Genomic DNA, 13511 nt, shown 5'->3' with positions numbered 1-13511 from the left:
TGTGCGTGAGGTTTTTTTATCAAATTGCTTTGAATAATATTTTATTTAATCTTAAATAAAAGCTCATCAAATTATGATACTGGGAGACAAGGTTGTATAAAAGTCATCACCCTATTTTATATATATATATATATATATATATATATATATATATATATATATATATATATATATATATATATATATATATGATATATATGTATATATAATACACACACACACACACACACACACACACACACACACACACACACACACACACACACACACACACACGCACACACGCACACACGCACACACGCACACAGATTCCCTTGAACTTCATCTATCAAATTACTATAAAATCATCCATTTAAGTAGGAAGTAACCTGGGCCCGGTCCCATTTGGTAGGGCCTGGCCCCATTTAGCAGGGGTTGATAGACAGGGCTAAAAAAAATTTATAGTACTTTACATATTATAATTTTGTATTTACATTTACTATTTATTAAATACGGGCATTTATTTAAATGGAGGGTGCGGAAAAAGTTCCCGTAAAAAAATATAAACAGCAAAAACAGCAAAAGTTTCTGTACAAGACGAGAAACAAATTACACTTTAATTTAAAACAAAATAATACTAAAAAATACTAAAATAATACGAAGGAATACAAAAGAATAGTAAAAACACACTATATATTGAAAGAAAACACCATACAGATAAATTTTTTAAACTATACTTTTGTACGGGAACTTTTTCCGCACCACTGTATTTTTAAACTATTACTTTGGTGTCCCTTCAGCAAATAGCTTCGCTTAACTTGAACTTTTATTTTGAATTCCATACAAGTGCATATAATAACAAACTTCCAATACTTTAATAAAAATTCCGAACTTTGAATGCTCAAAAATAAATAACTTTGCGTCAAATATAACTAAAATTAAACATAACTAAACATTTTCACTAATATCTTCGATTCGGTTAAGCTTCAATTAAATTCTATTTAAAAATGACTTTAAATTTATAATTCAAAAACATCAGTTAAAGTTCAAAACTTAGAGTATTTGAAAGTACCTTTGCGTCAATATAATCTAACAAACTGAACATTTTAACTTATATTCTTCGATTCGGTTAATTTTCGATTAAATTTTGTTTATTAAAAATTTTGAAGGTTGTTAAAAGAAACCTAACAAGAAGAACGATTATAAAAAAATACATAATACTAAAAGAACTCAACAAAGGAGAATCATCTGTATCTATATCAAAAAAATATGGCATTCCAAAGCAAACATTGTCTGGTCAAATGAAAAAAAAAAAAACTTTTGCAAAAAGTGGGAGGATGCAAGATGAGGATTTAGATAAAGTATGCTATATGTAGCTTTTAAACACCGAATACCAAAATATTTCTGCGTCATTCTGTGTCAATAAGTCTCGAAATCTCAATATATCGAATATTTTCAAAAAGTCAGGCACAACGAGAGCTTCGCCTAATTTGGACATTTGTTAAGTCGGATATATATATATACTATAAGGCTCCAAAAAAGAAGCAATTTTTTTTTAAATAAAAATGAAAATAATAAAAAACTTAAATAAAAGAAATAGTAGTAAAAAATAATAATCATTAATTGTTAATAAAATAACGAAAATCTTTTTAAAAGCCCTTTCATTACTTTTAGTTAAAAATAACAAACACATAAGAGCAATCCTTGTTTGGTTGCAGAAAAAAAAGAAAACAGTAAAAAATATTTTAAGGTATATTTTAAACTAGTTATGAGAAAAACTAGTTTTGATGTCATTATTAAATTTTGTAACTTGTTTTCTCTAATTGTAATTCTGATTTGAAAATCTGGTACGGTAAATATGATTAAATTTTGTTTAAAAAGATATTAACCCAAGCCGCTCAACACGTAAGTAAAGTTTGTTCATGAGTCAACCTTGGAGTTGTTGGACCAAACAATTCCGACGTTGTTTTGACGTTGAGTTTTTGAGAATGTTAAAATTCTACATTCGAAATGATTTGTATAGTGTATTTTTGTGTAGAAAGAAAAGTATATGTTTACATTTGAGAAGCATATATTTTTTAAACAGTCTTGGTTTAATAACAGTTTAACTTTATATAACATATCAATATTTTTACTATTTCATTCTCTATTATACTTATGTGTTATGGCCTGGTAAGATTTTCGTCAAAAATAACACCTGAGAACGAAAAAAATAAAATCCAAAACATTTATTTCTTCATATTTTTTGTGTTTGACCTCAGCTATTACTTTCTTTGCTTGCTGTTGACTACATAGTCTATATCTTGTTGAAGTTTTGTTAAATTTTCTTCTGTTTTGATGACCTTTAAAGTTTTACTGTCATCTGCATAGATTTTTGCATAATGCGCCATGTTGTCTGGAAAGTTCTTGATTCAACTCATTCTATTATCTCCTAACGACGATACAGCTCTAAAACTCAGTTTTATGGTTCTAAGACCGGCTAGTAATCAGGTTTCCTGAACTCTGTGGTAACTCTCAGAGAGACTGATTACATTAACAGCTGTAAAATATCAGAGTGCCATGTTGCGCATGGATAGTGTCCCTGTTTGTACTTTTGGTGTGCATTTAGGGGCCACATTTAGAGCCCTTTGTTACGGCTTAGGGTTTATTAATAGTAATGAGGCAATAGCTTGGACTATTAAATAGTGTATTGAGTACTATCTGTGCTTCGAGTCAAGTTCTTTAACTAATTTAAAAAATGAAAAAAATATCAAAAACTACAAAACACGAAAAACCATCGTCGTCACCAAGTTCTTATCTGTGAACTTAGCTGTCTCATCTTGTAATCTTAGTGTTTATGGCTATCTTCCTTAATTCGTAAAGACTCCAACAGCCATATGCTTGGCCTGGACATTTACATTTGTAGGAATTCACCCATTTGTTGGAAAACTAGGTTTGAATCCACAGTCTATTCTTTGATGTTCTTTCGTTTTTCGCTCTATCTATTTCGCACCATTTCACTCTATCGCCTTTCTCTTTATTCTAAATTGTTCTCCTTCGTCTCAAGACTGCGCTCTTTTTGATGTTAATTCTAATCAAATTGACCAAGCCCTCTCTATTTATCTATCAGCCAACATTGTTTTTGTTGGTGACTTTAATGCTCAACTCACTGAATGGGCTTGGCTTCAGTGTCAGTGACTCTGCTCGCGTTAAGGTCCACAACTTTTGCCTTTCTCAATTTCTAATTCAAATAGTCAACTTACTATCTTATTTTCTAAACAACCCGAATCATTCACCTTCTCTACTTGACTTATGCCTTGTTTCTGATCCAAGTCAGTGCTCTGTTTCTCCACATTCACCCTTAGGTGCTTCTAATCACGGTTTTAACTCTTTAAAACTATTATCTCATTCTTCTTCATCATCAGAATCCCCCTATCATCATACCTCTTACAGTTACCTTAAAGCTAACTGGGACTCTTTCCGTGATTTTCCTCATGATGGCCCTTGGATAGAAATCTTTCGTCTTCCTGCTGACAAATGTGTTTTTTACATAACTTCGTGGATTCAGGATAGCATGGAATCTTTTATTCCCTCTTAATAATTCCAGGTCAAACCTCACTCTTCCCCATGGTTTTCCTCACATTGTGCTGCTGCAATTTCCAATCAAAACCGTTACTTCCATATCTATCAGCGAAACAATTCTCCAGACAACAGACGTCTGTGTACTATTACCAGAAACCATTGTAAATAGGTTTTGTCTAACGCTAAAGCCCGCTATTCTCAGTTCATAAAATCTTGTATTTCATCTAAAAAATAGGCTCCCGTCACTTCTGGAGAATCTTTAACAGTATCTATAATTAGGGCAAATCTGTTATTTCACCTCTCTTGTATGGTTCAGACTTTGTCACCTCACCTAAAGGCAAAGCTGAATTGTTTGCTAAAGACTTTTCATCAATATCATCTCTTGGTTCCATTAGTTGCGTTCTACCTGATATAGCTGACAAACAGGTTAATCCATTGCTTGAAATTCTATTACTCCAGCTTCTGTATCTAAAGTGATTTCCTGCTTTGACTCTTTTACAGATTGTGGCCCAGACAACATGCATGTTATAGTCTTGCAAAAGCGTTCTCCGAAGCTGTCGTCTATACTTTCAAAACTATTAAACAAGTGCATATCAGGAAGTGTCTTGTTTTCCTACCTGCTGGAAAGCAGCATCTGTTATGTCTAGTATTAAAAATTCTGGAGAGCGATCTGACTTGTCTAACTACCGTACCATTAGTCTTTTTTTTATCATAAGCATAGTTTCTGAATCTTTAATTAACAAACACTTAATGTCTTATCTTGAACCCAAAAACTTACTTCTTGATCATCAATATGAATTTCAATTCTCTCTATTACGGGTATTACTGTTAGAAAATCTACAGCTGATTTGCTAACAGTAATAACCGATAGATTTTATTGTGCATCTGATAGATGTGGAGAGGTAAAGGCTATTGGTCTTGAAATTTCTAAAGCTTTTGATAAAGTTTGGTATGCTGTTCTTCTCCGTAAGCTTTCTTCTTACGGTGTATCAGGTAACATTTTTAAGGTTATTAAATCTTTCCTTATCAATCGTAGTATAAAAGGTATCCTCAATACACAGCACTCTACTTCATATCCTGTATCTTCAGGGGTTCTATAAGGTTCTACTCTTGGCTTTATACTCTTTTTAATTTACATCAACGATTTTCCAGATATTCTTACATCAAAGGTGGAACTGTTTGCTGATAATTAAGGCCACGCGGTTAAGGTTTTTTTTCGGTTTGGTTTTTTTCGATTCGATTTTAAACTTAAACCCATCGGTTCGGTTTTTTTCCAGTTCGGTTTAAAACAAAATTCGGTTCGGTTTGGTTCGGTTCGATTAAAAACAAAATATGGTTTTAAAGATAATTATTTATATATATATTTTACAACTTTAAAATATAGTTTTTTAAAAAATACCCAATTATAAATTAATTTTTATTTTTTTAATGTTTTCTTTTATGTAAACAATTTTCTCGACATTTTCAATGGCCAATGTGGTTCTTCTGGCGGTTACGACATTACCAGCAGTTGAAAAAACTCTCTCTGATGTTGCAGAAGTTGCTGTTATACATAGGTATTTTCGTGTATAATCAGATAGAACTGGGTACTGTAACTTCATTATTTTCCACCATTCTAAAACATTTGTTTTTTCGTCTGCTGTTTCGGCTCCTAAATAATGCTCAATTTCTAAACTCAATTTAGTTGTCGTCGAAGCGCTGCGTGCTGAAATATCTTGTTTTAGTCTTTTTTTAAGCAACTCGTGGTGATTAACTTTAGTATTTGGATTGCTTTCATTGTCTATTTTACTACTTGTGATTGGAAGTTTTTCTTTTTTTATGCTTTTTCCTGCGTCAATAATGCTTCTTTTATATCATCAATTTTTTTATATTTAATTAAATGCAGGCCTTTGTAACGCGGATCTATAAAATTAGCATAACAATTAATCAGCTGCTCAGCACCATTGAGAGGATATTTTTCCTGTAGTTCACTTATCAGCATTTTTATAAAAATTCTTGTTGCTTTGTCTTTGTGATTTTGCTGGGCAAGTAGTTCTTGGTGCAAGGAATATAATTCAGGTATTACATCTTGGATTGTAGGTCTTTTATCAGCTGATAAACCTACTGAAATGTTGTAAATTTTTTCAAGAAACGGCATGCTGTATTCTAATGTCTTCCATTGATCATCTGAGGGGCATGACCTTTCAAATTCTTCATTTGATTTTGCAAGTGTTTTGATCGCTTCTTTGAGTTGAAGGACTGACTTTATACACATGTACTCAGAATTCCATCGTGTTGTACACGGAACAATCAATTTCTTGGCCTTAATTCCAAGTTCTTCGCATGCACCTTGAAGCTTAGCAGTAGAGAGATAACTTCTATGTGCGTGTGATGCTAAATCTGTGCAGCTTTTAATTGCTTTTGAAAGTTCAATTGAATTTTTAATTGCTTTAAGAATAACTAGCTGGATTGTGTGATCGTTGCAGCGCAACTCTGAGTTCATTTCATCACTTTCTTTAGCAGCTAAAACAATGTTGCTGCCATTGTCATTAACGCAGGCTCTGTGCACTTCTTCATTTAAGTTCAAATTAGCAATAAAAGTATCCAGGTTTACTGCGATTGCTACCCCAGTGTGTCTACCAGTAAATGGTGTGCAAGCAATGAGAAAACTCAATAAATTAAAATCTGAATTAATGTAGTGAATTGTAAGACTCATGAAGGAATCATTGTTTCGACTTGTCCAGAGATCTGTTGTAAAACTAACTCCAGTCACATTTGGAAAATCTTTGACAAATTCTAGTTGTAACCTTAACTTTGTCATACAACATTGGAAGTTTATGACGTCTAAATGTTGATGCAGATTTGACAGTAAATTTATTATTTACTTCATCAATAAATTCTTGAGCTCCTTTATTATCCAAAACTTCAAAAGGTAGACCTAGAGTGCAGACAAACTTTGTTAAATCTAAGTCAAACTTTAATTGCTTTGGATTATTTAACCCATATTTTTGATTTTTTAATATACTACTTTCAATTGTTGTTATTTTGTCGTCTTTTTTTATATCAAACTTTCGTTTATTAGGTGCCTCTATGGTTTTTAAAAGATGTTCCTTCCAAGATGTTTCCTGTTTGGTTTTAACATGGCTGGTTATTGTTGAAGTACTGCCACAGTTTATTTTGTAAGATTTAAAGCAAATTTTACATTTAGCTTCAAATTTATTCAGCTTTTCAAAGAATTGCTAAATACCACTTTCTTTCGGCATCTTCAATTTCAACAAAGTATAAATTGGTTGTATGACCGGACTAAAAAAAAAAAAAAAAAAATAAACATATATACATATTTGTTTTGGTCAAGTAACAGATAACTAAGTAGATAACAAGTAGTATAAGATTAGAAATTGTTAAAGTTAGATTAAAGACAAAGTAAATCACAAATTATATTTAAAGTATATTCACAAATAAATTTAATTGAAGGCTTATTCAAATTTAAAGTTTACAATTGTTTGTATGTTTGTCAAGCTATTATGAAAAATAAATATATGTTAAACAGTAAAACTTATTTGTTTTATTATTTATCTAAATAAAAAAGCAACGTTCTTATAATAAAAATATTATACAATATATTTTAATTTTTAAATGAAATAAAAAATTACAACAGTTTAGAAAAAAAGTTCAATTTACTCACATGTTACAGTACAGTGGTATCAAAAACTGTTAATAGCCAATATTCTTCTTGGTCCGCAACATTTGATATAGTTTTGCGGCAACTGTTTACGACTATTTTGGAGTTATGTTTACAATCTCATCTTTTTGACTTATTTTTTTTCTGTGGTTTAATAATACTAAACTTTCATAAATAAAGTTTATTAAAAAAATATAAAATTAAGTTTTATAATTTTTAAAATTTTTATATAGGTTTTTCAGCTTTTTTCGGTTTCGGTTCAGTTCGGTTGATTATTTAAAATATTTTTTTCGGTTCGGTTCGATTCGGTTTTCTTAGTTCGGTTTTAACCGAAAGAACAGTTCGGTTAACCGCGTGGCCCTACTGATAATACTACCATTTATTCCTGTCTTGATAAGTAGTAAAAACTCTCTGTTTGCTCGTTGGGGACATTTGAGATTGAAAAGTTCTGGTACAGCATGGGACTCACAGTGTCTGGTAAACATAAACTCAGATAAAACTCAATTTTTTTCAGTCAATTGTTATCGTAACAACCTAGATCTTCCTATATTTATGAATGGTAATGTACTCAATGAGGCACCTACCCTTTATCTTTTAGGATTAACTTTTACTTCCGATCTTTCTTGGAAACCATATATCAAATCGATTGCAAAATTAGTACCTGCTAAGGTTGCATCTCTTTATTGTGCTCGACACTTTCTTACTCCGGATTCTATTCTTTATCATCTGTAAATCTTAAATCCGTTCTTGTATGGAATACTGTTGCCATATCTGGGGCGGTCTTCCAATGATAACCTTTGTATTTTAGACAAGGGACAAAAATGCATTGTAAACATAGTTGGAACTGCTCTTGCAGTCAACCTCCAACCATTATCACATTGTTGTATTTTTGCTTCTTTTTCTCTTTTCTATACATACTATAATGGGCAGTGCTCTAAAGGGTTAGCATCTCTTCTGTGATCTACTAAAATTCATTCTTGCGTTACTTGTCATTCAATGAAGTCTTACCCTTTCCCATTGACTGTTCCTAAGTGCTCCGAAAATTCTTTTTTATTTAATTTTTTTTTCAAACATAAGTGTTTTCAAACTCGCTTCATCTATTTTGTTTTTCTGATTCATAAATCTTGCAATCTTTTCGTCTGTCAATCGTTATCTTGCTCTATAAACTTCATCTTTTTTCTTCTAGTAACTTCCAACTCTAATAGTAATTGCTTGCAGCCTTGTTAGAAGTGAAGATGTTGTAATAGAAATAAATAAAAAATTAATAATTATTAAGAAACAGCGCATTTTTTAAGATATTGCGTGCCTTTTGAGGGTTAATTGTACACCCACGTCTGGAAGAAATCCATTTTCAAGACTATGTTTCATGATTCTATTAAAACTTTTCAATATTTTACTGGGTACCAATGTGCGAGTAACTGGTCTGTAGTTTGAGCATATTCTTCTACTTCCGTTTCTAAAGATAGGGGTCATTTGATATCTTCAATAGGTTAGGAACTCTACCTTCAGTTAGTGATCTTCTAAAAAACATTTTTAGTGGAACTAAAAATGTATACCATTGTAGACTTTGTATTAATAAGCTCTTGTAGCTTTTGCTAGCTAGATGTATTACTTCTGCTTCATTCAGGATGCATTTTGCTTCTATTTTTTCTCCAAAGGTTGACAAAGGTCTGATGTAACGGTTCAATCGCAAATACAGACCGAAAATATTAGTGAAGCAAATAAGAAATCTAATTCATGTTTATTGTAAATTTTCTATTGTCATGTTAATGTTCTCTATTTATTTCTAGTGACCTGACCTATCTTTCAGTGACCTGACAATTTCATTTGCCATTTGCTTCAGTTTGACTTGGTTATAAAGATGATTTTGATCAAATTTTAAACATGCTGCTTTTGTTTTTATATTTAAAAATTGCTGATTTAACTAGTTATTTGCAGGTTGTCTTATGCTCTTTGAAAATCACTTTATGCATTCATCAACCAACAGCTAGATACTTTTTTAACTTAAGCAAGAGATCCAGGGTTCAAAGCAGGCTCTGGGCATATTTTGCACTATTTGTAAGGAAGGAGGCGTGAACTTCTTAGTTAAATTTTTTTCCGCGGTGCTCTGTAACAAGATCCTTAAGTCTTTCTAGTGCACCTAAAACATGTATGGCTAAATTTGAAATCTCCCTGAATCAGGATAGTTGAGAAGCCAAGTTTTGACAAGTTCTACCTTGCTGAAACAATCGATTTGATGGTTCCAACATTCTAATGTTGTTACCATGTGGTTGGAATATGCAGCCTGTTAAATTAGATTCATTGCCTATTCTTATCATTCACCATACTTTTTTGATATTTTTTGAGCTAAGTTGATTTACTTTTGTTTTATTTGATGGAAGATCGTCTTTTATGTAAACTGCCACGCCGCTACTTTTTATTCGACTTTTGATGGGGAGTTGAAACCCAAAAAATCAAATGTTTGACATTTCATCAAACCAAGTCTTAGTAAAGATAAGGAGATGCGGTTTTATTTTTGTCATCTCATTGTCAATTCTTGTCATTAGTTCATCTTGTTTGGCCTTTTTTTAGCAAACGAAAGTTTTTTGACCAGAAATTAATTTGTTTTAGTGGATTTTTGTTGGTTGGCAAGGGATTTAGTTAACATAAGCTTAGCTGGTATGGTTTATACGTGGCCAGCAACGGCCTTGGTTGACGTGGTGGTAGTAGTGGAGGCAGAGGTTTTGGCGTTTTTTGCGCTAGAGAGTTAAGGATTGTTCTTTCCTAATTCGAACACACCTCTTATGATTGGCGGATTGGGCGCTATTTCTAGTTTTTATTTAAGTTGCAGCTATGATAGTGTTTCGCTTTTTCATATCGAGAAAAGAATAAACAGCGGTTGATTTTTTTGGCGCTTTGTGGATTTGATCTTGAAGATCTTTGATCTCTTTATTGTGCTATTGTTTTATTTTGGCTACGACCGTCATTAATGTTATTTTGATCATTTCTACGACTTTGTTTTTGTCAAGTGCAACATTAATGACGGCTACTCCTTGTTTTTCCAGCTCTAGTGCCTCATTGACAAAAACTTTGATTGATTTTTGTTCAACTGCACTCATTTTCATTGGTTATCAATAGGAGGGCAACCAACCTATGACAGTGGATTACCTCCAGCTCGTGAAGTTTTTTAATTTGATTGTTTATAAGTTTGATCTTCGCGGACGAATGCAGTTTTTAATTGTTCTTAGATTTTTTTATTTACAATTTCGATTGTTAAAATCTCTTGACTTTCATCAGAAATACTCATATCGAGTCTAATATTATAAAGGATATTTTCTTTTATTTAGAAAAGTACTCCTCCTCGCTTAATTATTTTACGTTCTAAAGAAATCTTCGACATATCGAGAGTATTCGAGATATTGAGAATAGCGGCCGTGGCGCAGTGGTTAGAGTGCTTGCTTAATAAGCAGGAGATCCAGGCTCGAAACGAAAGCAGAGATATCGAGTCGAGATATTGAGAGTCAACTGTAAATCTAAAAAAATTCATATTTGGGTCGCATTATTTGTCTAAGTTACAATAGTTTGAAAAATTCTAAAAGTTTTTTCAAAGTTATTGTTATTAATTTCAGCCATTTTCGTTGCCAATTGTTTTGGGAAAAAAAGAAAAGTAACGTATCCTTTTAGGAGTTTGTGATTATTTTATTGTAAACCACTTTACCTGTAGCACGAATTTCTTTGGCTTTAACGAAGAACTGCTTCCGAATATTTGTTCCAGAGTTTCATTTTTTTACACTACTCAAAACAAAAAAACAGTAATACTTAAGAATTTCCCTGTAAGTTGAAAACAACTTACTAGGCAATTATGTAAAGGTAATGTATTTTCTAGGCAATAACATACATCAAATTTCAAACTTTATTCAAGAAAATATATAGAAATAAAAATTTATATCTACTCATTTTTATATAAAACTATATATCAGTTAGACAAACTTTTTTTCAACTCTAACAACCCATTTTGTTATCCCCGTCAAGAATTTAAACCGGTGTTCAAGTCATTACGATATATTAGGGGAGTTCAAAAAAAGTAAAATTTTCAAAACGTGAATACACAAGAAGCCAAATTTGGGGCAAATATAAAAAAATTCGATTACAAAAAAAAAAAAAAAAATCCAAAAGTATTGACGTTTACCTTTGATGAAAAAGATTTCGCATAATTTATGCAAAAAAAAAAATCCTTTTTTTTGCGTAATTGCGCTGAAATATTTTTTTGTGAAATTATTTTTAAATATGAACAATAATTATGAAAAGACTAGGAAACACAATCTAAAAAAACTTAAAACCATTATGATCATATAAGAAAATTTTGTTTACAAAATATTGAGATTTACCTTGCGCTCAATGCCAAATAATTTAGGAACAATTTGGGGCATTTCGACGCTTGAGCACAAGGTAAATGTCAATATTTCTGGAATTTTTTTTTGTAATCGTATTTTTTTAATATTTGCCCCAAATTTGGCTTCTTGTGTATTCGCGTTTTGAAAAGTTAATTTTTTTGAACACTCCTACTATAAATATGTATATATGGTATTTCCAGGTCGCGATATTATCTCAAATTCGTGGGCACGCAAAAAGAAGATGCTAAACTGGCTGCTGCATCAGCTAAATACTAACGCTAGATCTGAAAAGCATTACTGAGTTTAAGTTTCATAAAAAGGTCTGAGAACCTGTCACAAAAAGCTATGAGAGTAGTCAAGTCTGATCACAAATTAGCCATTTAGTCAAGCCAATTATTTATTCAATAATTTTTAATTTAGGAAAAGGTATTTCCAACGCAGCGATCTGTCATTTTGATATTTGTTAGTCGGAATTATGAAAAATAAGTAACTATTCAAAAAAAAAAAAAAAAAAAAACGAGAAATCTATAAAAAAAATTTAAAATAATCTGTTAGTAAATTAATTCTGAACTAAATCCACAAATTAACAACTTTTGTCATCATATTTTGGTTCACTTTGCCAATCATTGTTTTAATCTGCTTTATGCGGCTTAGTTCAAAAACGACATCATAAAATTCGTTTAGATAATCTTCATTAATACTTTGTAAAACAGAATACCACAAAAGAGGTTCACACACTTGTCGAACTAGAAGGTTTTTTATACAATTTATATTTTCATACGGTTTACCAGTCACGTTTGAATACAGTTTAATATCCGTTGGTTGTATCGCTATATTTTGAAGAACATCATTTAAAAGCTCTTGTGCTGGTTGCATGTATGGTGTGTGAAATGCACCACTAACGTGTACTTTAGAAATTTTTACTTTGTCTTCTTTTAGCTATTATAAAAAAAAAAAATTATTACTAAAAATTATTAAAATTATTATAAAAATAAAAATACATTTTATAGATTTTATTACTTTTATTCAATATTAAGCAAAAGAAAACTTTAATGTATTAGAAGTCAAGACTTTAATTATAAGGACATCAGACAAGGGGTCTTCTATAAAGTACTACGCAGGTATGAGGGGAGCTGAAGTTACACAAAAACGTATAAAAGCGTTCAAGGGGGAGAGTATTAAAGACAGCAAGTACGTGCACGGGTCAACCATTTCTCGTTTTCTATCTTTCCTAAAACTTGATTACTTTTTTTTATCAAAAGCATTGAATTTCATGAGTTTAAAATATTGCGTTATTTTACAGAGAAATATTATACAATATTACGTTATTTTACAGAGAAACGTCGAATTAGCTAGAAAAATGTTTTTTTTTTATATTTTGGGTTTGGGAAGGGGGTGTGTGTATGATTTTGCAATAAATAATGCGTAGGTACGCAGAAAGAGGAAGGGAGGGAGGGTCGTTAAAGCATAACGGTGCGTACAAAATGGGGGGGGGGAGGGAGTTTTACTGCGCACGTATTTTGTGGATGCCCTTCAATATCAAATACATTTATACGCATATCATACAGTATCGTATTTACAAGCCAAGCAATTTAGAAACATCACAGTGAACTTTCTAATTATTTAAAATATTCTTCTAAACATTTTTTTACTAACGCTTTTCAAATAGGATATAGCGGGGGGTTGGTTATTACACTTACATTTTAGACCTTTTTACATTTAAGACTATATTTTACTTTTCATTAAATCAAAGCCAAACTTTGCACGAAGATTTTTTACTGTTTCCGGTAACTACCAAAACAATTTCATGACATTGAGTTAAATATATTTTGAGGTAAAATTATTTCTTAAAGACCTTTTCTGTGTAACAACCAGCTCCACTCTCAGGGTTAGTTATCACAGAGTTGGTTGTCACAATTTTTGATATGTTTAGATTA

At 31.4% G+C, this 13511-nt stretch overlaps 1 protein-coding gene across 2 annotated transcripts in view; it reads right to left on the bottom strand.

The window, feature by feature from the left end:
• Window positions 1-12098: 12098 nt before the first annotated feature.
• The window catches only part of LOC136071974 (probable malonyl-CoA-acyl carrier protein transacylase, mitochondrial), an 8843-nt gene continuing 7430 nt past the window's right edge, over window positions 12099-13511 (bottom strand). For both annotated transcript variants that reach the window (XM_065818709.1, XM_065818711.1), the window contains exon 5: window positions 12099-12513. In XM_065818709.1, the coding sequence (XP_065674781.1) occupies window positions 12145-12513 (369 nt within the window). In that variant the 3' untranslated portion in view covers window positions 12099-12144. The remainder of the gene's footprint in view (window positions 12514-13511) is intronic.

Source organism: Hydra vulgaris, chromosome 15, assembly GCF_038396675.1.
Source record: "Hydra vulgaris chromosome 15, alternate assembly HydraT2T_AEP".
Lineage (NCBI taxonomy): Eukaryota > Metazoa > Cnidaria > Hydrozoa > Anthoathecata > Hydridae > Hydra > Hydra vulgaris.
This window is presented reverse-complemented; position numbering and strand designations above follow the sequence as displayed.